We start from the raw sequence: 19,999 nt of genomic DNA, 5'->3' as shown, positions 1-19,999 counted from the left end.
AGGAAGCCTTGTCGTCCCTATGATGCGTGAGAAGATTGCTCCTTGCTCAGCCCCTCGACTTGTCGTTGTAATCCTCCCCGTCTGACGTGGTTGATGCGAATCTCTCTGCAGCCTGCAGACGAAGGAGAGACTGGTGAGCAAGGCAAGGACGCGCTTTTCGGCCGAGTTGCTTTTTCGCTCTCCACCTTTTTGCCTGTTTCATTCTCACTTTCTGCTGCACTCTGCTTCGCTATCAGATCTAAGGTCATGTCGAGGGCGATGCGGCCATTGCTGGCCGTGGGGCAGCCTTGTTGCTCTTCTGCGGCTGTGTCTCGACGGGCGGCAGCTGGATCTCGGAGCTATAGCGCCTCCGCTCGGTTGACAGACCATCCTTCCTCGTCTGCGAGTCTTGCACCAGCTCGGCATCCCCAGCAGGCGCGGAGAAGATACGGTCAACCTCTTCCGCACACGCACCCACACCTCTTTCCGCATCGACTCTCACTCGAGGCAAGAGCAGACTTGGCGCCTCTGGATCCTCATGGCAATATTCAGGTGGCCCATGATGAGCTGACGCCCGGCATCCCTGCGAGCGAGTACGAGGACCGACGGAGAAGATTGATGGATCGATTACCCGAGAGGAGCATCGTCGTTTGCATGGCGGGCCGTGTCAAGAGCATGAGTGGCAACATCTTCTACCGTTTCAGACAGGATTCGAACTTCCTCTACCTGACTGGCTTCCAGGAGCCGGACGCAGCAGTGGTGTTGGAGAAGGACTCTAGTTCGAGGGGTTACAAGATGACTATGTTTGTGCAAGACCGAGACGAAGCAAATGAGACTTGGAACGGACCACGGTCAGGCATTGATGGAGCGACGGACGTGTTTGGCGCAGATGAGGTGCGGAAATTTTTCCGTCGTAGGCTGCATTCAAAAGCTTAGAGACTGACGATTGCATGCCACAACAGGCCTATGCAATGGATCCTTCCACTTTCCTCAATCACCTCAAGGATGTTCTACCTCGAAGCAACCACATCTATGTTGAGCCATCACCGACACCGACTGTACCACGCATGTCGAGCAGGGCATCGAAGATGCCGTCGATCCTCAATTTCCTGTCACCCCCTAGTCCAACACCCTACGACATGCTGCCCAAAAAGGCCGACTTCGAGGCCATGGTCAAGCTCTTGGGCGATCCAGTCAAGAGCCAGAGACTGTCGCCTACGCTCGACAAGCTGCGACTGCGAAAGTCGACAAACGAATTGAGACTGATGCGTCGTGCCGGTCGGATAGGATCCGAGGCCATGATCCAGACGATGGAGTTCGTGCGACCAGGCATGGTCGAGTCCGCGCTCCAATCGCGGTTCGAGGCGTCATGTTCACTCGCTGGCGCCCAGCGGCCCGCCTATGTCCCCGTCGTGGCATCGGGCAGCAATGCGCTGACGATCCATTACGTCAACAATGACGATGTCTGCAGGGCGGGCGACATGGTGTGCATGGACGCCGGTTGCGAGCTGGACGGCTATGTAAGCGACATTACACGAGCGTTCCCCGTCAACAGCGACGGCAAATTCAGTGGACCTCAAGCGGATCTGTACGAGGCCGTCTTGCGTGTCTTGCGAAGCTGCACGGCGCTGGTGAGCCAGAGCCAAGCGTACACCTTGGCCGAACTCCACCGTCGGTCAGTAGAGATGCTGGCCGCGGAGCTCAGGGCGTTGGGCTTCGACCTAAGACCCGGTGTGTTGGAGCGCGAAATCTATCCCCACGCTCTGTCACACTGGCTCGGGATGGACCTGCACGATACCCCCTCGGTCGAAAGGACAACGCGGCTCGAAGAGGGCATGTGCCTCTCGGTCGAGCCGGCCGTGTACTGCTCGGAGCACACAAGTGGAGTGCCCAAGGCATTCTGGGGCATGGGTATCCGCATCGAGGACGATGTCGCCGTGGGTCAGCAGGGCAACATCGTCCTCAATGCCGAATGCCCCCGTGAGCGCGTCGACGTTGAGGCGGCCTGCTCGCGCTTCTTGGAAGGTGTCAAGCTGAAATCGACGAGTGATCGCCGTCGTGACGCTCCAGTATTCATTTAATAGTTCGCAGCACCCTCATTATCCCAAACATGTACGCACAATCGTCATCTTCATTGTCAAATGGCATCGTCGTGGAATGCAGTCCCTGTGATTGGCCACTGGTGAATGAGGGAGTCAGGCGTCGTCGCGTTTGTTGATCTCGGAGATATTTTTCAAAATTTTGTGAAGCTCGGTGGCCAATTTGATTTGCAATCTCAGACGACCACCACCAAGACTAGCTACGATGGCTTTCTCGGGGGCGTTGACGTTGACGGACCTCAACGACTATCTGGGCCCATCGCAAGCATGCATCAAGCCCGTCGAGGGCAAAGATGCGCCCCAGCCAGAGTCTGCCGTCGAAGGCGCTGGCGCGTCAACGGAGATAGCCATTGACGAATCGGGCGACTACTACGAGTCATCGTCGAGACCCGCGGCTGCTACTGCTTCGACGTTGGCAGGCGACAAGCAGCCACGGGCTCGCACGAAGCTCGAGACGGCCGAGATCAGCCTCAACGATTGCCTGGCCTGCAGCGGGTGCGTGACGAGCGCCGAGAGCGTCCTGATTGGGATGCAGTCGACCGACGAGCTCAGGCGTGTGGTCCAGGAGAAGCGGAGCGAGGGCAAAGCACTCCGGCTCGTCGCTTCCATCTCTCCGCAGACGCTCGCCTCCATCTCGGCTCGGTACTCGCTGGGAAGAGAGAGCTTCATCCCGCTCGATAGACTGCTCAGGCGAATCGAACGATACCTGACCACCCGGCTTGATTTCGACGTTGTCATGGATACCACTTTCGCTCGGCATCTCTCGCTGCAAGAGCACGTTACTGAGTTTCAAGAGAGGACAGTGGCGATGAAGAAGGAGGAGAGAAGCGAGCCGCTGCTGCCGATGCTTGCGAGCGCCTGCCCCGGGTGGATCTGCTACGCGGAAAAGACACACGGCGAGCTGCTTCCCCTGATCAGCAAGACGAGATCGCCACAGCAGATGGCAGGTCTGCTTGCCAAGCGCTACCTCTACGAAGACCAATCAACAAGCGTATACCACGTCACCGTTATGCCGTGCTATGACAAGAAGCTCGAAGCATCCCGGCAGGACTTCTTTGACGACGTCACATCGACGAGGGACGTCGATTGCGTCATCACCACGGGCGAGCTCGATGGGATGATGCGAGACGATGGCTTCGACGTGACTGCGCCTATAGACGGGGAGGATCGGGTCGTTGGACAGGAGGATGCGATCATGACGCCGCCGCCGTCGGACTCTTCATGTGACACCGGCAGTGTCGTCGAACCACGAGCCATCCCGAGCATGCTCCAGCACCCTGGCTCCTCGTCGGGCTCCTACCTCTTTGAGCTTATGCGGCAGCTCTGGGTCAGTCATCTCTCTTCTGCTCCTTCGTCCTCGACGTCGACTCTGCCTAAGCTGTCTGTCAGGACGATCAGATCGGCAGACTACACCGAGTACATTCTTCGTGCACCACCTGGCCCAGATGCCGCCGTAGGCGACATTCTCTTCAAGGGTGCGCAATGCTACGGGTTTCGCAACCTTCAGAACCTCGTCAGGAAGGTCCAGAAGCAGACTGGCCTGAAGAGCAAAAAGGCTGCCGCTGCCTCGAGGATCGACGCAACTTTTGCCGATGACGCCGGACGTCAAAGTCCGGCGGCTGGCGGTCGAGGGGCGAGAGGGAGGGGCATGAGGATGAACGCTGCGGGACGAGGTGGAATGGTGAGAAGAGGCGGGGCGATGAACGGACAGAGGGCGCAGGAGATCGTCAAGAAACCGTCGCCGGAAGAAGAGGAGGAAGCAAGGCCGTATGACTACATTGAGGTCATGGCCTGCCCTGGAGGATGTGTCAATGGCGGTGGTCAGCTTCGCCCGCCAAGTGGCGCCAACGGAATCGAGGGGCAAGACCAGATGCAGAGCAACAATTCCTTGACGGCAAGGACCATTACCACGGAAGTGACGGAGGCCATTGTAGAATCTGCCACACCTCCAACCCAGCTCGATCCGGAAGGCTACCAAAACGGATGGGCGAGCAATGGACGAGAAGCTGGACAAGAAGACGACGAAGGAATGGACGTGGACGACGTTGAGGAGCACAAGGTCCAGAGCCAAGGATGGCAGGGCACATCCAAGGATTGGGTCAAGCGTGTGGAACGAGCGTACTGGGGCGGGACGGCGGTAGGGGGATCTTCTGGAGCAGCCAGCCCACATGGAATTCAAGCCATCGAGGGTGGTGGTGATGTCTCCAAGCGAATTCTCGGCGCTCTGACTACAAATGCAGAGGCTCGCAAGGGTCTTGACACAGAGGCAGCAGCAGGCGCACTCGCGCATGCTGTTCGGAAGCATCTCTGTGGTGAAAGCAACGAACAAAGGCACAAGCTTTTTCGGACAGAGTACCGCGGTGTTCAAGACGAAGCCGTCAGTGGTCTGGCCGTCCAGTGGTAGCTTCCTGTTTGTATCTGCTGCACTATCAAGTCAATAACTTCAAACGCCCCTGGAACACGAGCACATGAAATAACTTGTTCCTGAGTGCTGTTGTATTTGACTCAATTTGCGTGATTCATTCACAGAGGAAGATAGTTGCTGCACAAGAGAAGAGAGACGTAGGCGTCGCTATTCAAAGGAAAGGAGAATATCTAATAAGGGCTCATCTTGTAGACCCGCCTCACCCTTCCCAATGCGCACGTATTTCGTCACCCGCGGCATGCAGAGGGGCCTAGTCGGGAGAGGTAGGGTATTGAGGAAAAGAGAGCGAAAGAATGTGAAGGTATCAATCGGGAGAGATTGCGATGATATTATGTTCCGCCCTCTAGTGCTCCGAGTTGGAGCCTGATCTCGACGATTGGGCGTCGCGGCCATTGGGGGAGTTGTCAACCTCGGCGCTGGCGGCCTTCTCGGCAAAGTCTTCCTTCTCGCCAGCGGGAGCGGCCTTGACTGCGTCGGCGGCGCCCGACCGGCTTCGCGTGTGCTGGAGGTGCTCCTCGCCGAATCGCTTGACAAGCTCGAGATCGAGCTCCTCGGACGTGAGGTGCTTCTTCGTCAGCGACAGGTGGCAAGCCTCAGTCATGAGTCGGCTCATCCGGAAGAAACGTCCCGTGTCGTGGGCCTCTGCAAAAATGAGGTCCATCTCTTCGAGACTGCGGCGCTTCGTCTCGGGGAAGAAGGCCCAGATGACGGGGATGAAGGACATGTTGAGGACGGCGAAGATGATGTAGGTTTTGTATTCGATCGAAGCGAAAGCGGGGGGAGTGATCATGACGATGAGGAAGTTGAAGAGCCAGTTGGATGATGTGGCGATAGCCGATGCGGGCGCACGAATTCGAATGGGCGTAATCTCGGGAGGGTAGAGCCACGTCATGCCGAGCCAGCCAAATGCGAACATAGTGTTGAAGAAGTAGAGGAAGAAGGCAGCCGCGTATGACTCGGGAATACCGCTGATGCCCTGTTTCGCCGACTCATTGACGGCCGAAACGGTTCCAGCAAGAATAGCCATCGAGACACTCATCATGAATGCGGTAGAAAGCATGAGCTTGCGTCGACCGAGCGTGTCGATGAGGAAGAGGGCGACGAGCGAGGCAGCAAAGTACTCCGTTCCGTTTCCGCACGTCAACAAACGAGCCGTCTTTTGCTCGGGAATGATAGACAAGAAGACAGTCGTGGCGTAGTACGTGATGAGGTTGATACCTGAAAGTTGCTGGAAGGCCTGGGCAGTGAAGGCAATGGCCGTTCGGTAGAAGTTCTGCTCGCGTCCGTGGGTGAGAAGCTCCTTGTAGCTGAAGTCACCAAGAAGCTCTTCGGCTCCCTGAATGGCCTCCTGGAGCTGACGAAGCGTGGTCTGGACCATGACATCGTCGGGCGTGGTGCTGTCGATCTGCGCAAGAACCTTGGCAGCCTGCTCGTTCTCTCCCTTCTTGACCAGCCAACGCGGGCTTTCCGGCAGACAGAGAATGCCGATCAGGAGCACAATGGCAAAGGCACATTGGAACGCAATCGGGAAACGCCACTGAACCGACGATGTGTCGAGCCAGTAGAAGCCGTAATCAACCCAGTACTGCGAGAGACAACGGGTGAGCTAAAGGCTTTTTTGGTGTGGCGCGCATAGTAGTAAATGGACAACTCACAGCAATCATGATACCGGCAGAGATGAGAGCACCCTCGATAAGCACGAGAAGACCACGGTTGTGCGCCTTCGAGAGCTCAGACTGCCACATAGGAATCGTCGAAGTGTTCATGCCGTTTCCGACGCCCGTGATGATACGTCCAGCAGTAAATTGACCAAGTTTGGATGCAGTCGAGTTGCAGCCAGCGCCACAATTGGCGCCACCGGCGGAAGCCATGATGATGGCACCAACAGTCATTGTCGTGGCTCCAATGGCGATTGACGTGCGACGGCCCATCGCATCACCCTTCCAAAGAACGATCAGGGAGCCAAAGAGGGCGCCGATTTCGTAGATCTGCGCCAGGGAGTTTAGCAAGAGTCAATCTCTGTAAAAATGCAACAATGACGCTTGAGTCGAGTGCTCACAGCGGTAACGGCGCCCTGCACATTGGAGTTGAATTCCGGGTTCTTTGGCGAGCTGTGAGGGTCGGCAGGCGCCAAAGGCAGGACCTCGCCCAACTTGGGAAAGTCGTTGGCGAATTGACCAGCGCTAAAGAGACCAGACATGACACCCTGGTCATAGCCGAAGAGGAGGAAGCCTGTCATGGTGCGGTTCGTCAGGTCAGCTCGTCAATGGATTGTGGCGGGATTTTGTGGCAGCATAGAAAGAAGGAACTCACCGACACCAGAGATGAGGGCAATGAGCGAAGTAAGGGTTCTACCACGAATGGTATAACCCGTCAGGACGGGCATTTGCTTGACCATGATGACGACGAGAAGTAGTTGTTGTCGGATATGTTTGCGAGGAGGAGCAGTGGTAAATCGACCTGGATCGCAAGATCAGGCGAGACTGAGTAGGTAGTGATGGAGCGTAGATGTCGTCGAGACTTCCTCAGCAAGAGAGTCTTCTTTCCCCCGGCTCTGACTTGATGGAAGGACGGACAATCAGCGGAGGGTTCCTCGAGCCGATAGCGACGCGTCTTATGGTGGTTGAGGGGGAGGTCGCGAGGAGGGTGGGGACCCGGATCTTTTATATAGGGTATAGGGGGTCCAAGCACAGGAGCGCGGGGGTTCTGGCTGTCGGCTGGCGGGATGGGTCAGCAGAAGAGTGCAAGACCAACAGTGCGTAAATACAGGAGAAAAATGCAGAGGTACGTACTACTCATTCGTTCCTGCTCTCTGTCCCGCCTGCCAAACCACAAGGTCAGGAAAGCGGTTGTTCATTCCTATTCTCCATTATAGTATTGAACCCCAGCTAGTTTGAGGTAAAACCCTTCCAGCACAGGACGAGTGAGCTGGGAGTTAGTATGTGTAAGTAGTTCATTGTTACGGAGGCGTGTGCCGTGGCACGACCCAATCTGCCGAAGTTTTGCCTGAGGCAAGCGCGGTTCGGTGCGGTGTATTAACGACAAAAAAGAACGCACGGCGGGTCGGTCTTCAAAAATAGTCCAAAATAGGAGAAAAGAGAGGGAGCGAGATCAAGGAAGGGTTGTAAGGCCGCTAGGCTCTCATGCCTCTTCTGAAACCAGTAGCGTCGTCACAGTGCTTTTCCCGTCCTTTTTTTTTTTTTTTCCTTCTCTCTCATTTTCCGTCCCCTAAAACCCCTGCATGCACCCCATCGCGCAAGCGTACACGGACAGACGCGACGGAGAGGAAATGGGAAAAAACAAATGGGAAAAGCTAGCCAGAGATCGAGAGAAAAAGAATCCCGGCGTCTTATTGGTCTGCCGCCGGGGGTCGTCGTGGGAGTACCACCGGTCTCTTTCTCCTTTTTTTTTCTTTTTTTTTTCCTACTCTCTCTCTTCTCAGGAGAGTCGGCATTTTAGCGCCTCACCGCCCCAGTCTAGCGGTCCTGAATGCTTAAATATGGTATCGGGCACAGTCAAGCGAGGCAAGGGTCAAAGTAGTGGACCAATCAGTCAATCAATCAAGTAAGCTAGGTATATTAGTAGTCAATCCCCGCAGAAGCAGTCTGTCTCTCGAGGCTCAGACGAAAGCTTAAGAAGCGGGGTAGCGAGGCAGCGGAAGGCGATGAAAAGAAAGTGGCCCATCAGACAAGGAGAACAACACAAAGCACAGCTCGCTGCCTGTTGCCACCCAGTCAGTGTCTTCACCAGTTGTGTAGTCGTCGGGCTGGACTTGTCGCTTGCAGCGTTGCCGAGCGGTGCCTGAGAAGGGAAGCAAAAAGCTTTCGCAAAAGATTCGCAAAAGAGGCAATTGTCTCCAGGAAATGAAATTGACAGCCATCTTCGAGAAGGACAAAGAGAAGATTTTATCACATCGTCACACCGAAAAGAATAGAAGAGAAAGACAGGTAAAAGAAGTCGAAATGAAAGAACGGTAGTCGACCCTCACCAGACAGTGGAAGAGGAGGGGTCATAGGGACGATATGGATCGTAGTGGAAGGGCTTGGCCTGTGCATGCAGCCCCGTCGCACTTTGAGACCCTGCGCCCGTCCCCGCTCCTGATCCTGCGCCTGTGCCTGTTCCTGCACTTGAAGTCGTCGGGCCAGAGTCTGCTCCGGCGTTCGCGCCCGCACCTCCCGCTCCGTGGTGTTGGAAGCTCGACGACGTCCCACGGTTGTGAGAGGGGCGGTAAGACGAGAAAGCGCCACTGCCACCCGCATACTGGTTCATCGGCGACCTAGCGGGCCGGTGGTACTGTTGCTGGTGGTGAAAAGGGTACCCGGCATTCGCATAGCCGCCGCTGCCAGCAGGTGAGACTGTCGGGCTCGTTGTCGCATAAGCGCTGGCTTGAGGTGAGTCCAGAGGCCAGCCGCTCGACGCTGACACGGCCATGGGCGGGCGGTAGCCTGAGAATGCACCCGCTCCCATCATTGCTGCCTGTTGCGTTTGCTGTTGCTGCTGCTGGTGTTGCATCGCCACACGGTTGCCGTACGATCCGTACTGGACCGACTGGCCTCTACCACCATAGCCTGGGTTCATCGCGCTGCCGAAGCTGCCTTGACCACCGTAGCTGTTCTGCAGCGTATTGGGATATGCATACGGTGAAAAGGCCGCCCTCGCTCCTCCTCGCTCCTGCTGGGCGAATACGCCTCCAGCGGCATTGCTGCCCCGGCGAGGGTAGTGATGTTGTTGCGGATGCTGCTGGTGCTGGCTTTGATGGTGGTGCTGCTGCTGCTGCTGCTGCTGATGCTGCTGATGCTGCTGATGCTGATGCTGATGCTGATGCTGGTGCTGCGGCTGTGGCTGATACTGCGTCGTCTGCTGAGCTTGATGCTTGCTAGGCTGGTGCTGGCTCTCGTCAAGACCAAGCGACGGGTGAATGTTGGGCGTCGAGGGCGAATGCGTTGCGCTCTCGTGTCGGCTCGACGGCAACGACTGGGCTTTTGCTTGCTTCTGCCTATGTGGCTCCTCGCTGCGGTCGAGCCCTTGTGCGTTGCTCAGGGGTGACCCGAGGATCGGACTGGAATGCATTGACGCAAAGCCGTTGTGTCTCGGTTGGACCAGGCCCATCGAGGGAAAGCCGTTGTTGGAACGCGTCGCTCCTACGTCTGACACTGCCGAGGACGGATGGGACGTGCCCTCCTCTGCGCGCAAATCCTGGATGTCGAGGCTCATCGTCGAGGGGAAATCATCGGCGATTCCCTTGAGCGAATTCTGCGTTGGCCTTCCGCCATCAGTGCTCTGTCCGTTGGTCAGCGACCAGACATTCTTGATGTGGTCCCGGTCTGGCGCATTCGACGGCGAGGGCTCCATCACGGGGAACGTAAGCGATCCTTGGCCCCACGTCGACGCTGCGCTCACGTTGCCAGGTGATGGAAGCGCGGGCGTCTTTTGTACCCGTGTCAGCTTTGGAGCCGAAAAAGAGGAGAAAGACACATAAGGGCTTACCTTTGACTGAGCTGAGCTGGGGCTGACGCGTGCTGGGAGACTGAATCCATCGGCACGCTTCTTACCTGGCGTCTCGAGCTCGCTGTTGACCATGAAGCTGACTGGCGAGGGGGTCGAGCTGTCTCGAGCAACGACCGAAGGATGAAAGGCGACGCCACTGTTGGAGTCTCGTCGTCCCTTGGTCGTTTCTGCAAGGAGGGAAGCCGAGTGCGTTTGAGGCAAGTTGACCATCGTTGAAGACCCGGTCTCGCTGATCGTCTGTCCTCGCATCGAGGCGGGAGCCGTAGGCGGCGAAATGGCTGGGATGGCCATCGTGGTCGCAGAATCAGGCTGCTGTTTGGGCACCAACGGGGCTGCATTGGCACGCCAGTGTGCCTGGTCCGAAGGTCGCGAATCTTGTGGCGACTGCTGCTGACGTCGGTTGCTGCTCGACTTTGGCATCTTGACAACGACAGGGGACTTATCCAGCTTCGCGGCATCACTCGATGCCGTCTCAATTGCCGGCACGGCAGGCGGGACGGGCTCTTGTCTTTCTGGAGCTACATTGCGTCCACGCTTGGAGGGTGAGACAGACACCAAAGTCTCCGTGGGAACGCTGACATTGGCAATGACGATGCCTCTTCGGTACTTTTTGGGGAAGAATTGGTCGTCGCGAGACAAGGTTCGTGTCGACAATGTTGGGATCGGTGGTTCCCAAGTCAGCGGATAGACATTGTGCGCGGTGGCGTCCGTTTTGTATGCGGCGACACGTTGGGCCTGCGCCTTGAGCTGGCCCTTGTTGAGCCGCTTCGAAGGCAAAGAAGGCTTGACGCCGACCTTGAATCGATTCCACACCGGAGGCGGGTCCATCGGCACCTCTGTTCGCGTCACTTCTGGCTCTGGTTTCTGCGGAGGGAGTGCAGGCCTCGAAGATGCCGGCTTGAGAACGCTGACGGGCGTGGTGATGCTGCCCTGTTGCAAGCGGGCTTCCCTCTCTCTCGCCTGAGCAGCTTGGTGTCCTGCATCGGTGGGCGCCACAATCTCAACCCGTGCGCCTCTGCCAGGTCCCCGTGCGCCAACAGCTTGCTGTTGGGGAGGAGGGCGGACTGAAGCAGTTGCCCTCGGCCCGGTCGGTACATTGGGGCCCAAATCCGCCTTTGGACCAGTAGGAGGCGCCGTGTTTTCCTTAATTCGGGTGATGACAGCGTCCAAGCCTTCCATGGGACCAGAGGCAGCGAAAGGAGAGCGCTGCTGATTCGGCGATTGGTGCGTCGAAGCTCGGTCCGGGCGTTGCAAGAGCGTCTTTGGGGTAGGATCAGCTCTTCCCGTCTGGTCCGTGACTTGGCCGGGCCTCTGGGACGGATCGACAGCGGAAGGCGACCGAGGAATTGAGCCAGGTGCTGCTGATAAGTTCTGATTGGGCAAAGACCTGCGCCAGGAGACTGCTTCATCGCCAGGGGACAAGAGTGCCGGTGCAGCTTCCTGAGCCTTTGGTGAAGGTCTACTGGCATTTGTGCGCGAGGCAAGGTCATTAAGAGGCGACTCTGAAGGTCCTGGCCCGGCTCGCGACAGCCTCTTTGGAACGGCGGCTGCATCGAGGGGTCCATCCCTCGAGGATCTGCCCCGCCATTGTTCTGTCTCGTTGCCCGCTTTCGGCCCGCTGCCACCCCGGCCAGTCGCTGACTCTGCCTGCTCTCGCTGTCTTTTCTGCCTTTCGGCGCGCCGTTCTTCCTCCTGGCGTTGCCTCTGCCGCCGTTCCTCATCCCGTACTGCTGCCTCTGCCGCCGCTTGACGCTTCTTGGCTTCTTCCTCTTCCTTTGCCTTTCGCATCTTTTCTTCGATAGCAGCTGCCTTTGCCCGCGCTCTCTCCTTTTCTTTTGCTCGTTCCTCTTCCTCTTCCATTCTTCGCTTGCGCGCTCGCTCAGCAGCCGAGAGCATCTCTTCCCGTTGGTTGGCAGTTGGTGCAGGCGCTCCTGCAGCAGCAGCAGCAGCAGCAGTAGGCGACTTGATCTGTGCGTCTGACCGAGGCGCTTGAGCGGCAGCTCCGTACGGCGATGGCCTCGGCACATTAGGTTCCGCCCGAGGGATCCTCGGTGCCCTAGCCGGGGGGAAATCGTAAGCTCCCCGATCCTCTGGAGCACTTGGTTGCTCGACTTTCGGAGGTACAAAGGGCGATGGTCGCTCCGTGACGCTCCCCTTACGCGCTGCAAAAGGTGCAAAGGTGGGCGATTTGACAGCAGAAGCTTGCGCCGGTGCTGCAGTTGCGATGCTGACGGCCTTGGCTGGTTGCTGCGGAGGCGATTGTATGCTCGAAGCAGCCGTGGATGCGGGAGGGGATACGGTAGCAGCAGCTGCTGCTGCTGCTGAAGCCACCGGCTTTGGCGCGTCTGGATTAAGAGAAGCTTGCCTCTGTGCCAGCGGACCCCAGGCTCGCACGGGTGCGGTCGAGGCTGATGTCGGAACTTCCTGGTGCTCCCGGCGATGAGGCGGGCGCATCTCCCGATCCCTGTGCATCGAATGGAAGGAGCTTCCCCGTTCAACAGGCGATAAGGGATCAAGTGAGACACCTTCGCCGCTTCGGATTGCCATCGTCTCGAGCTTGTTGGACCGTGCATTGAAGAGCGACCGCGCATGAGCTCCCGCCTCGGCGGCATTGCCATGCGATGATGTCCGAGCTTGAAGTTGTGGCCGAGCAGCCACCTCACTGGGCCCGCTGTGCGGAGCCGGCGCTCTAGGAGGCCAGCTGCGGTCATGGCTGACGTCTTTGAAGCGCTCCTCCTTGCTGACAGGGCCTGTAGGTTCCTCTTCCTCTTCCTCGTCGTCGCCCCTTGCCCTGCTCTCCTCCTCTTCCCTCTCTGATCGAAGCGGGACTTTGTACTGTGTGCCATCCCCAAACTGGACCACATCGTCGAGCGCATCGTCGTCCATCTCGTCCCAATGGTTGCCAGCCCCCAGCGAGGTACCACGGAAGCGCTCAAGCTGCTGCAACGCTGCCTCTGCCTTGGCAGCCGCCTCTGCCGCCTGCGCCTTTTCTCGCCTTTCCGCCTCTTGCTTTTGCCTCGCAGCCTCGGCCGCTGTGGGGAAGTCAGAGACCAAGCTCGACCTCTGACCTGGCCTGCTCGGTGCAGCGCTGGTGGCTCCTGCCGCGTCGAGCTTGATCTTCGCCCAGGGTGCCAGGCTTGGGCCCGATGAGGACCCTGTGGCGGGACTGGTCGACCGATTCGTCGATGTCAAGGCTGCATTGCGAAGGCTGGGGCTTCCTCGACTACCCTCGGCCCCTCGCGGCGACGTCGATCGGTTTGCAGAGCTTCCCGCTAGCGCCGTGACAAGCTTTGGTGACGGAGCCGCTCCCGGTGCATTCTTCGTTGCAGCAACGCCGGCTGGCACTGCTGGGCTGGACACGCTCCCAGAGGCCGCCTGAGCAGGTAAAGGCGAGCCGCCGGGCTCTGCAGCACCTTGGGATGCAGACGATAGGACGCCCCACCCAGCAGGCTGGGCTTTGGCCCCACTCGAAAGCTTCGCCGAGGTGAGCCTCGAGGCGCTCGAGATGGCAGACAGACGGCTAGGAGGCTGCGGAGACGACACGGCTTGCTTGCTCGGCAGCGCAGCCGCCGCTGGCAACGTCGGGCTGGCCTTCTCCAGAAATTTCTTGTTCACATTGAGCGATGTGAACTTCTTCTGCATTGGGTGAAGTGCCGTACCAGCAAGTGTTGTTGGAGTCGAGGATGAGGGTGAAGCAGCAGAGCCTGAAGACGCTTCTGCTGCTGCAACGGCTGCCCCTGTCTCTGTTCCAGCTTCTGCTTCTGTCCCTGCCGAATCGGCCGTTGCTATCGCCCCATTGGCTGTGGGCTCGACGGTGGCGCTTTCGGCTGCTACTGATCTCTCGCCAGCGTCGTCCGCAGCACTTTGCTCCTCTGCCTTGACGTCATCCGGTGCTGTCGCAGAACCTTGGCTGACTTGTGCTTGCGTCGCGACATCCTCCGCCGTCAAGCCCGCATCCTCCCCTCCACTGCCGTCCGCTGCTGCCTCTAATCCGTTCGGTGGCGGCCCCACCGCCGCACCGGTGGCATCTTCTCGCCGCTCCTGGCCAGTGGCACCATTCAATGGAGTTGGCAGAGCGCCATTGACCGGTGGAGACTCATCGCCTGTCCTAGGCTCCGTCTCCATCCTCAGGTTGCGCTCGTCGATCGCTTACACGCCCGTTGGCCCTGCCCAGAGCTGGGGCGCAATGCGGTGTTCAGTCTTGCGATCAGATATTGTCAGCATATCAGACGACGCGCACCATTCGGTCTGGGGGGGGGAATGCAGACCTGTTGCAATACCCAAGCAAGCACACTCACACCTTGGCCTGCTCCAGAGTGCCTTCGCACCACCCCGTCAGCGTGAGGCTGGAAGATTCGAGCCAGACGTCGCGAAGCTGTAAGCCTCGTGATTGGTGATCTCGCTAGGTGTCGAAAGCGGTGGGTGCGCTTTTTCTATCTTTTACCCCTCCCCTCTCTTTTTTATTTTTTTTTGTCTTCTTATTATTTATTTCCTCCAGCCCATGACAAGGGCTCGGGCCTGCCCTTCGCTGATTGCATCGGCTGTCTCTTCCTCTTCTCTTTCTCTCGTTCAACTCTTCTCTCAGCTTTCTTGAGGGAGCACAATCAGCCTAATGACATGAAAGTGAAGCTCTGAGCTGCTCTGGTGTGATTCCCAACAGTCAATATTGATGACCCGAAGCAGAGCAAAATATAGAAGAAAAAAAAAGAGATTGTGACGAGAGTGGGATTCGAACCCACGCCCCGGAGGACAAGTAGTTATAAGGGATTCCTTAAACTTGCGTCTTAGACCGCTCGACCATCTCGCCTAATAGATAATAGTCAGGATGATTAGTGCAAATATGACCCCTCTACATTCGAGTCAATGCACAAGCAACTCGCGCCCTTATCCTTGCTGGAGCCACACGCGTTGCAATAATAGATCGAGCTATCGACAGTATTACGTTGGGGCCTGCATGGACAAGACCCTAGGCACACCAGCTCCGGTCACTCTCCGATCTGAACTTCCTCTCTATCCTTGCTTCCTTCAAGTCCGCTAGGACGACCCCACTTCCTCCCCCACGCTTATTGGTCGGCTCGTCTTTGAACTCAATTCATTGCCCAGTCAGCAAACTAAATCGACGCCAGCCGGGCGCAGTCGGACATCGACAGCCATGTCGGAGCAACAAAGGCAAAACACCCAGTCTCCGCCCATACCATCGACGACGACGACCAGCTCCTCGAAGCCGGGCAGCCGCGATGGAACTCCAACAGCCAAGCGAGCTTCGTCGATAGATTCGCAGCAGCAGAGAAACCGGGCGGGCAACTCTCCCCTGGTTCCCCTCACCCGCCTACCACCTTCGTCTTCTCCTTTGACAAGCAACGCCGCTTTCTCGGCCACGTCGAGCACATTGCCGGGCACCGTGTCCACCACTGCGACTGCCACTGTCAGCTCAAGCCGCGGAGCAACAGTAGTTCCACCCTCTGCAGGGACGATCTCGCCTTCTTCGGAGAGCGGCCGGCTCGCGCGCTCTTCGTCGCTCCACTCTTCTCGCTCTTCGCGCCTTTCCAATTCTTCCGTCACCTCATCTCCTCCCACTTTTGCTCAGGCCGGCCGACACATGTCTCACGGCGGCCAGACGCGGCCCGTGCCGCAGCCGACATCGACGCAAAAGGACATGTTCGACCAGGCCGTCGCTTCGTCCAACCTCGCCTCGTCGTCCGAGGGCCTCCAGGCTCTTCTCCGGGACCACCCCGAGCTCGTCTCATCAAGCTTGAGCCGGGCAGCGGGACCGGGCTGGAGCGAGCTGAGCGAGAGCACCAGGGGAAGCCGCGGCGGCTCCCAGCCAGGCACACCGGGCGAAGAAGGAGGCAATGAAGGACATATTCTCAAGGACGCGCCCCATGTTGGAGAGGGGGGAGCCAGCCAGTCCGTCACGCCGAGCAATGCGCCCAACTTGGGCTCCACTGGTGAGTCTCTCTTTGCTGCCTTTCTTTTCTTTTTCTTCTTCTCTTGTTCTCTTCTTTTTTTCTCAAACGGACGAAGGGTAAGGGAGAATGGGATCCTTATCTCCCCGCCCTCTCCCATCCGGCTATGGCTTGGATTGGTGCCGCTTAAAATTAATCTGCGCTGCTTTCCACCTTCGTTCTTCTTCGGCCTCCGGACGTGGGACGTGGATATGAGTGCTTGCTTGCATTGGCTTTGACAACTGACAATCTGTCGCCACCTCTTACTATGTCCACTCCCATCGTCTCGCCCACGGATGCCTCCTTCGCCTCATCGAATACGCCTCATTCCGATCCCTGTGCGCCACCATTCAATCCACTGCCTCGCTCCCTTTCACGCGCCGCCCGACTGGCTGCCTCGTCTCGCTCCCGAAATGCCTCACCTGCATCGACGGCGCGCTTGCATTCGCGCACAAACACGCTCTCGGGCGATGGGGGCGAATTAGGCGCCAAGCCCGACTACAGCGGCGAAAAGATTGTCGTCGCCATGGTTGGCCTGCCTGCGCGAGGAAAGAGCTACCTGAGCAACAAGCTGATGCGTTATCTGAGGGTGCGTGCGCTTCCTGGTCCTTTTTCCCATGCTTTGAGACTGCTTTTTCTGACCTTCAACAGTGGCTCGAGTACGATGTCAAGGTCTTCAACGTCGGCCAACTGCGGCGGGCGCTTGCCAAGGCCAAGCTCAAGGAGTCAGGCCAAAAGGAGGACCACACAGCCACCTTTTTCGATCCCCACAACCCGGCAGCGTTCAAGCTGAGAACGCAGATGGCCGAGGAGTGCCTCGAGCAGCTCATCGGCTGGCTCAAAAGGGGTGGTAATGTGGGCATTCACGACGCCACCAATAGTTCGCGAAAGCGGAGGGCGGCCATTGCGCAGAGGATCGCAAAGGAGCCTGACCTCAAGCTCATCTTCCTCGAGAGTCTGTGCACGGACCCGCAGGTCATTGCCGCCAACATTGCCGTCAAGGTCTCGTCTGGCGACCCAGACTATGCCGGAATGTCGCCCGAGGCCGCAAAGGAGGACTTTCTCAAGCGCATCAAGCACTACGAGGAGACATACGAGTCTGTCGACGCGCATGGCGACGAAAAGGACCTGAGCTACTGCAAGATTACCGACGTAGGCCGTAGCGTCGTCGTCAATGAGATCCATGGCTACCTCGAGTCGAGAATCGCATTCTACCTCATGAACTTGCACCTCACTCCACGCAACATCTTTTTCTCACGGCACGGCGAGTCGCAGTACAACGTCGAGGGCAAAATTGGAGGTGACTCGGACCTGTCCGAGCGCGGCTGGGCCTATGCGAAGGCCTTGCCTCAGCTGGTCAAGGATGCCGTGGGCGATGCCCCGCTGACGGTGTGGCACTCTACTCTGAAACGAACGGGCCAGACGGCTTCGTTTCTGCCCTACCCCAAGCTAGCCTGGAAGTCGCTCGATGAGCTCGACGCTGGTGTATGCGACGCAATGACGTACGAGGAGATCGAACGATTTTACCCCGAAGACTATGCCTCAAGAGATGAGGACAAGTTCAACTACAGGTACAGGGGCGGCGAGTCGTACCGCGACGTCGTCGTCAGGCTCGAGCCCATCATCATGGAGCTCGAACGGCAGGAGAACATTCTCATCATTGGTCACCAGGCCATCCTGAGGGCCCTCTACGCCTACTTCCATGCCCTGGGCCAGGACGACTTGCCGTACATCAAGATTCCGCTGCACACGCTCTTGGAGCTCGTGAGTTGTGTGTTCCTAACCCCCTTCTCCTGCTCTGCTCATGGAATTCCACTTCTGCTCTCTCCCACTCTCGATCAGACGCCGGCAGCATTCGGGACGCGTGAGAGGCGCTTCAAGGCGCCCATCGAGGCGGTCAACACCCACAGGGACAAGCCGGCTCCCCGGGAAAAAATCTCCCAGCCGCCGAGCCCTGCTCTGGACCCCATGGAGGAGGCCGCAACCTCCAAGCCGCCCTCGCAGCTGGATCGTAAGTCTTTGCGCTTCGCGTGAGATCTTATCATGCCGCTGATTCGGCTGCCCTTTCACTTTCTCCAGCCGACGCTCAGAGGCCAGAGTAGATAGGCTTTGGGTCAATGACATTTTACCATCAGGCAAATGTGTGCTGTTGCATGTTCAGGAAAGGTGGCGCCTCTCTTTCGGGTGCCAGTGCAGGAGAGATGGCCAGGAGCTTGTCAGTGTGGGGCGGGCAAATTCAAGTCAGGTCTATATGCGTGAATGTCTCGTGCGATGCTTGGGATGAAGTAGGGCCTTCTATTTCGTGACCCTGTCGTATTGAACGCCCTCTGTCGAGTGGTAGCTGTCGGTCAGTGTTCCTGTTCCTTTCAGATGGAGGAAGGGTGTTTCCTACTCACTGACGCTTCCTCCGCCCAAGCTTCGCCTGACGTTGCTCGCAAACCCTGGCCTGTCTCTTCGCAAATCCTCGGCCGCCTCTACAAAGCATCGAACCCGTCAGTCGCTCCATCTGAAGAGCAGCTTCTCCAACGTCTTCCAGAACAGCTCACCCTTGTTCAGCGGGTCATCGGCATTTGGCTCGAGAAAGAGGTATTGCAGGCCGACCATGACAGAGTTGAGGTTGAGGACCGGTTTCCAGTCCTCGCGCAGGATGTTGAGGCAGACGTTACCGTCATGGTCCAGGTTGGGATGGTAGATCTTCTGGGTGCACTTGACCTTGGGCGGGTCGTGGGGGTAGTTGTTGTTGATGGCAAACGTAAAGTGGAAGGAGCCCGTCTTGTACATCCCTGCGTGCACATGCCAGTTTCATACCCGGTGAGCTGCCTGACTCGAGGGAGTAACGTAAAGATAGAGAAGCCCAGAAGCTCACCTTCGTCTGGCTCAATCGTCAATGTGAAGTTGAGCACGTCATCTGGATTCGCAAACTCCGTCTTCATCGTGCTGGGCAGCTCCAGCTCCGTAAGGTCTGCCGCGCATAGGAGCAGGTCAGTGAGACAAGCATGAGAGAAGGGGGCGGCTGCTGGACAAGGTTGCTCACCTTTCTGTACCCTCAGCTGCGCCGGGCTTGTCTTTGGCTTTCGCTTCTTGGCCGTCTCCTCGTCCTTTTTCAGCGACCAGATCTTGATCATCTTGTGGGTGGTATTGCCGGGTCTCAACCGCGCTGCTACGGATACGGAATGAGATACGTGCCTCCGGTAGCGGCGTGCTTGCGTACGATGCGAAGAGGGTCAAGATGAAGGCGCTCGTGGCAGGATATCAGTGCTGAGAGATCGGGAAGAAGAAGCGCGAGACGATAGCCGCAACGGCTGAAGAGGCAAGGGCTGGGCGATAGGTGGTGGTGGCTGGTGGATAGTCGGACCTCTGTCAGTTGAGTGCGACTTGGCGCCTCAGTGATTAGCGCTGCTCTATCTTTTTTTTTCGGCCGGGGGTACGCGTTCGTCATCTCAAATTGACCGACGCCCAAACTTGGGACGAATACACGTTAGAGCTCATAGGGGTGGACGAAGATCAGACGCAGTCAAGGCTCCTACGACAATTGATCTTGCTGATCGTGATAGAATTCACACTAACATCACACCCATCTTGGGGATAGGAGGAGGAGAGAAGGATGAAAGATGTTGAAATGAAACGGTGGTGTCACGGCTAAGAAGCGCTCGAGCTGGTCGTCGACTTGAGGGTCTAAGAGCACTTGCAGCTTGCGCACTTGCAAGGGCTGCAAGAGCAGCCATTGTTTTCCTGTGACGTTTCACTACCGTCTTGTTTTCCGTCGAGTTCGTGGTCCTGCAATGCGAGCGCAATGATAATTCAGCAATTGGCCTCACGACGGTAGTCTTCTTCTCACCTTGGCCTTCCACAGGATCAAGTGCGCACTGCTACCGGTCTTCAGTTTCTGCTGCTGGGCACATTCAGCACTTCACAGCATCGAAAGACCTGTTCAGTGAGTCGCTCTGGCTCACGTATTCCATATCGACGGCTAGAGGTTGTATCCTGTCTCGGGTGAGATCGGCTATATCTATCTGCTTGTGCGTTGGCTCGGATGTTGCGGT

At 57.7% G+C, this 19,999-nt stretch overlaps 6 protein-coding genes and 1 non-coding gene across 7 annotated transcripts; 3 read left to right on the top strand and 4 right to left on the bottom strand.

Moving 5' to 3' along the window:
- The first annotated feature begins 218 nt into the window (after nt 1-218).
- Nucleotides 219-2,135, top strand: FA10DRAFT_235967 (hypothetical protein). The gene is made up of 2 exons (XM_025519055.1): nt 219-873; nt 942-2,135. Exons 1-2 carry the CDS (start codon nt 247-249, stop codon nt 2,058-2,060), a joined length of 1,746 nt encoding a protein of 581 aa, XP_025379995.1. The 5' UTR covers nt 219-246; the 3' UTR covers nt 2,061-2,135.
- Nucleotides 2,136-2,264: 129 nt separating this feature from the next.
- FA10DRAFT_263548 (iron hydrogenase) lies at nt 2,265-4,567 on the top strand. Its single transcript, XM_025520263.1, has one exon. It carries the CDS (start codon nt 2,284-2,286, stop codon nt 4,480-4,482), a length of 2,199 nt encoding a protein of 732 aa, XP_025379994.1. The 5' UTR covers nt 2,265-2,283; the 3' UTR covers nt 4,483-4,567.
- On the bottom strand, nt 4,559-7,251 carry FA10DRAFT_235960 (general substrate transporter). The gene is made up of 4 exons (XM_025519054.1): nt 6,817-7,251; nt 6,563-6,735; nt 6,159-6,491; nt 4,559-6,088 (listed from the first exon to the last, which is right to left on the bottom strand). Exons 1-4 carry the CDS (start codon nt 6,899-6,901, stop codon nt 4,847-4,849), a joined length of 1,833 nt encoding a protein of 610 aa, XP_025379993.1. The 5' UTR covers nt 6,902-7,251; the 3' UTR covers nt 4,559-4,846.
- A 1,104-nt stretch (nt 7,252-8,355) lies between these two features.
- Nucleotides 8,356-14,427, bottom strand: FA10DRAFT_276800 (hypothetical protein). The gene is made up of 3 exons (XM_025523338.1): nt 14,310-14,427; nt 9,991-14,211; nt 8,356-9,930 (listed from the first exon to the last, which is right to left on the bottom strand). Exons 2-3 carry the CDS (start codon nt 14,134-14,136, stop codon nt 8,488-8,490), a joined length of 5,589 nt encoding a protein of 1,862 aa, XP_025379992.1. The 5' UTR covers nt 14,137-14,211; nt 14,310-14,427; the 3' UTR covers nt 8,356-8,487.
- A 298-nt stretch (nt 14,428-14,725) lies between these two features.
- On the bottom strand, nt 14,726-14,818 carry FA10DRAFT_t1. Its single transcript has one exon. It is a non-coding gene; the product is annotated as a tRNA-Leu (tRNA).
- A 207-nt stretch (nt 14,819-15,025) lies between these two features.
- On the top strand, nt 15,026-18,093 carry FA10DRAFT_263545 (bifunctional 6-phosphofructo-2-kinase/fructose-2,6-bisphosphate 2-phosphatase). The gene is made up of 5 exons (XM_025520262.1): nt 15,026-15,959; nt 16,442-16,545; nt 16,608-17,720; nt 17,799-17,967; nt 18,036-18,093. The coding sequence occupies exons 1-5, from the start codon at nt 15,164-15,166 to the stop codon at nt 18,056-18,058; spliced, it is 2,205 nt and encodes a 734-aa protein (XP_025379991.1). The 5' UTR covers nt 15,026-15,163; the 3' UTR covers nt 18,059-18,093.
- On the bottom strand, nt 18,042-19,291 carry FA10DRAFT_263544 (putative ubiquitin-conjugating enzyme E2). Its single transcript, XM_025520261.1, has 5 exons — nt 18,991-19,291; nt 18,823-18,918; nt 18,503-18,739; nt 18,353-18,430; nt 18,042-18,283 (listed from the first exon to the last, which is right to left on the bottom strand). Exons 1-5 carry the CDS (start codon nt 19,079-19,081, stop codon nt 18,252-18,254), a joined length of 534 nt encoding a protein of 177 aa, XP_025379990.1. The 5' UTR covers nt 19,082-19,291; the 3' UTR covers nt 18,042-18,251.
- Between the last annotated feature and the right edge of the window lie 708 nt (nt 19,292-19,999).

Source organism: Acaromyces ingoldii, assembly GCF_003144295.1.
Source record: "Acaromyces ingoldii strain MCA 4198 unplaced genomic scaffold FA10scaffold_1, whole genome shotgun sequence".
Lineage (NCBI taxonomy): Eukaryota > Fungi > Basidiomycota > Exobasidiomycetes > Exobasidiales > Cryptobasidiaceae > Acaromyces > Acaromyces ingoldii.
The sequence above is the reverse complement of the archived record's forward strand: the minus strand, read 5'-3'. Positions and strand labels throughout refer to the sequence as shown.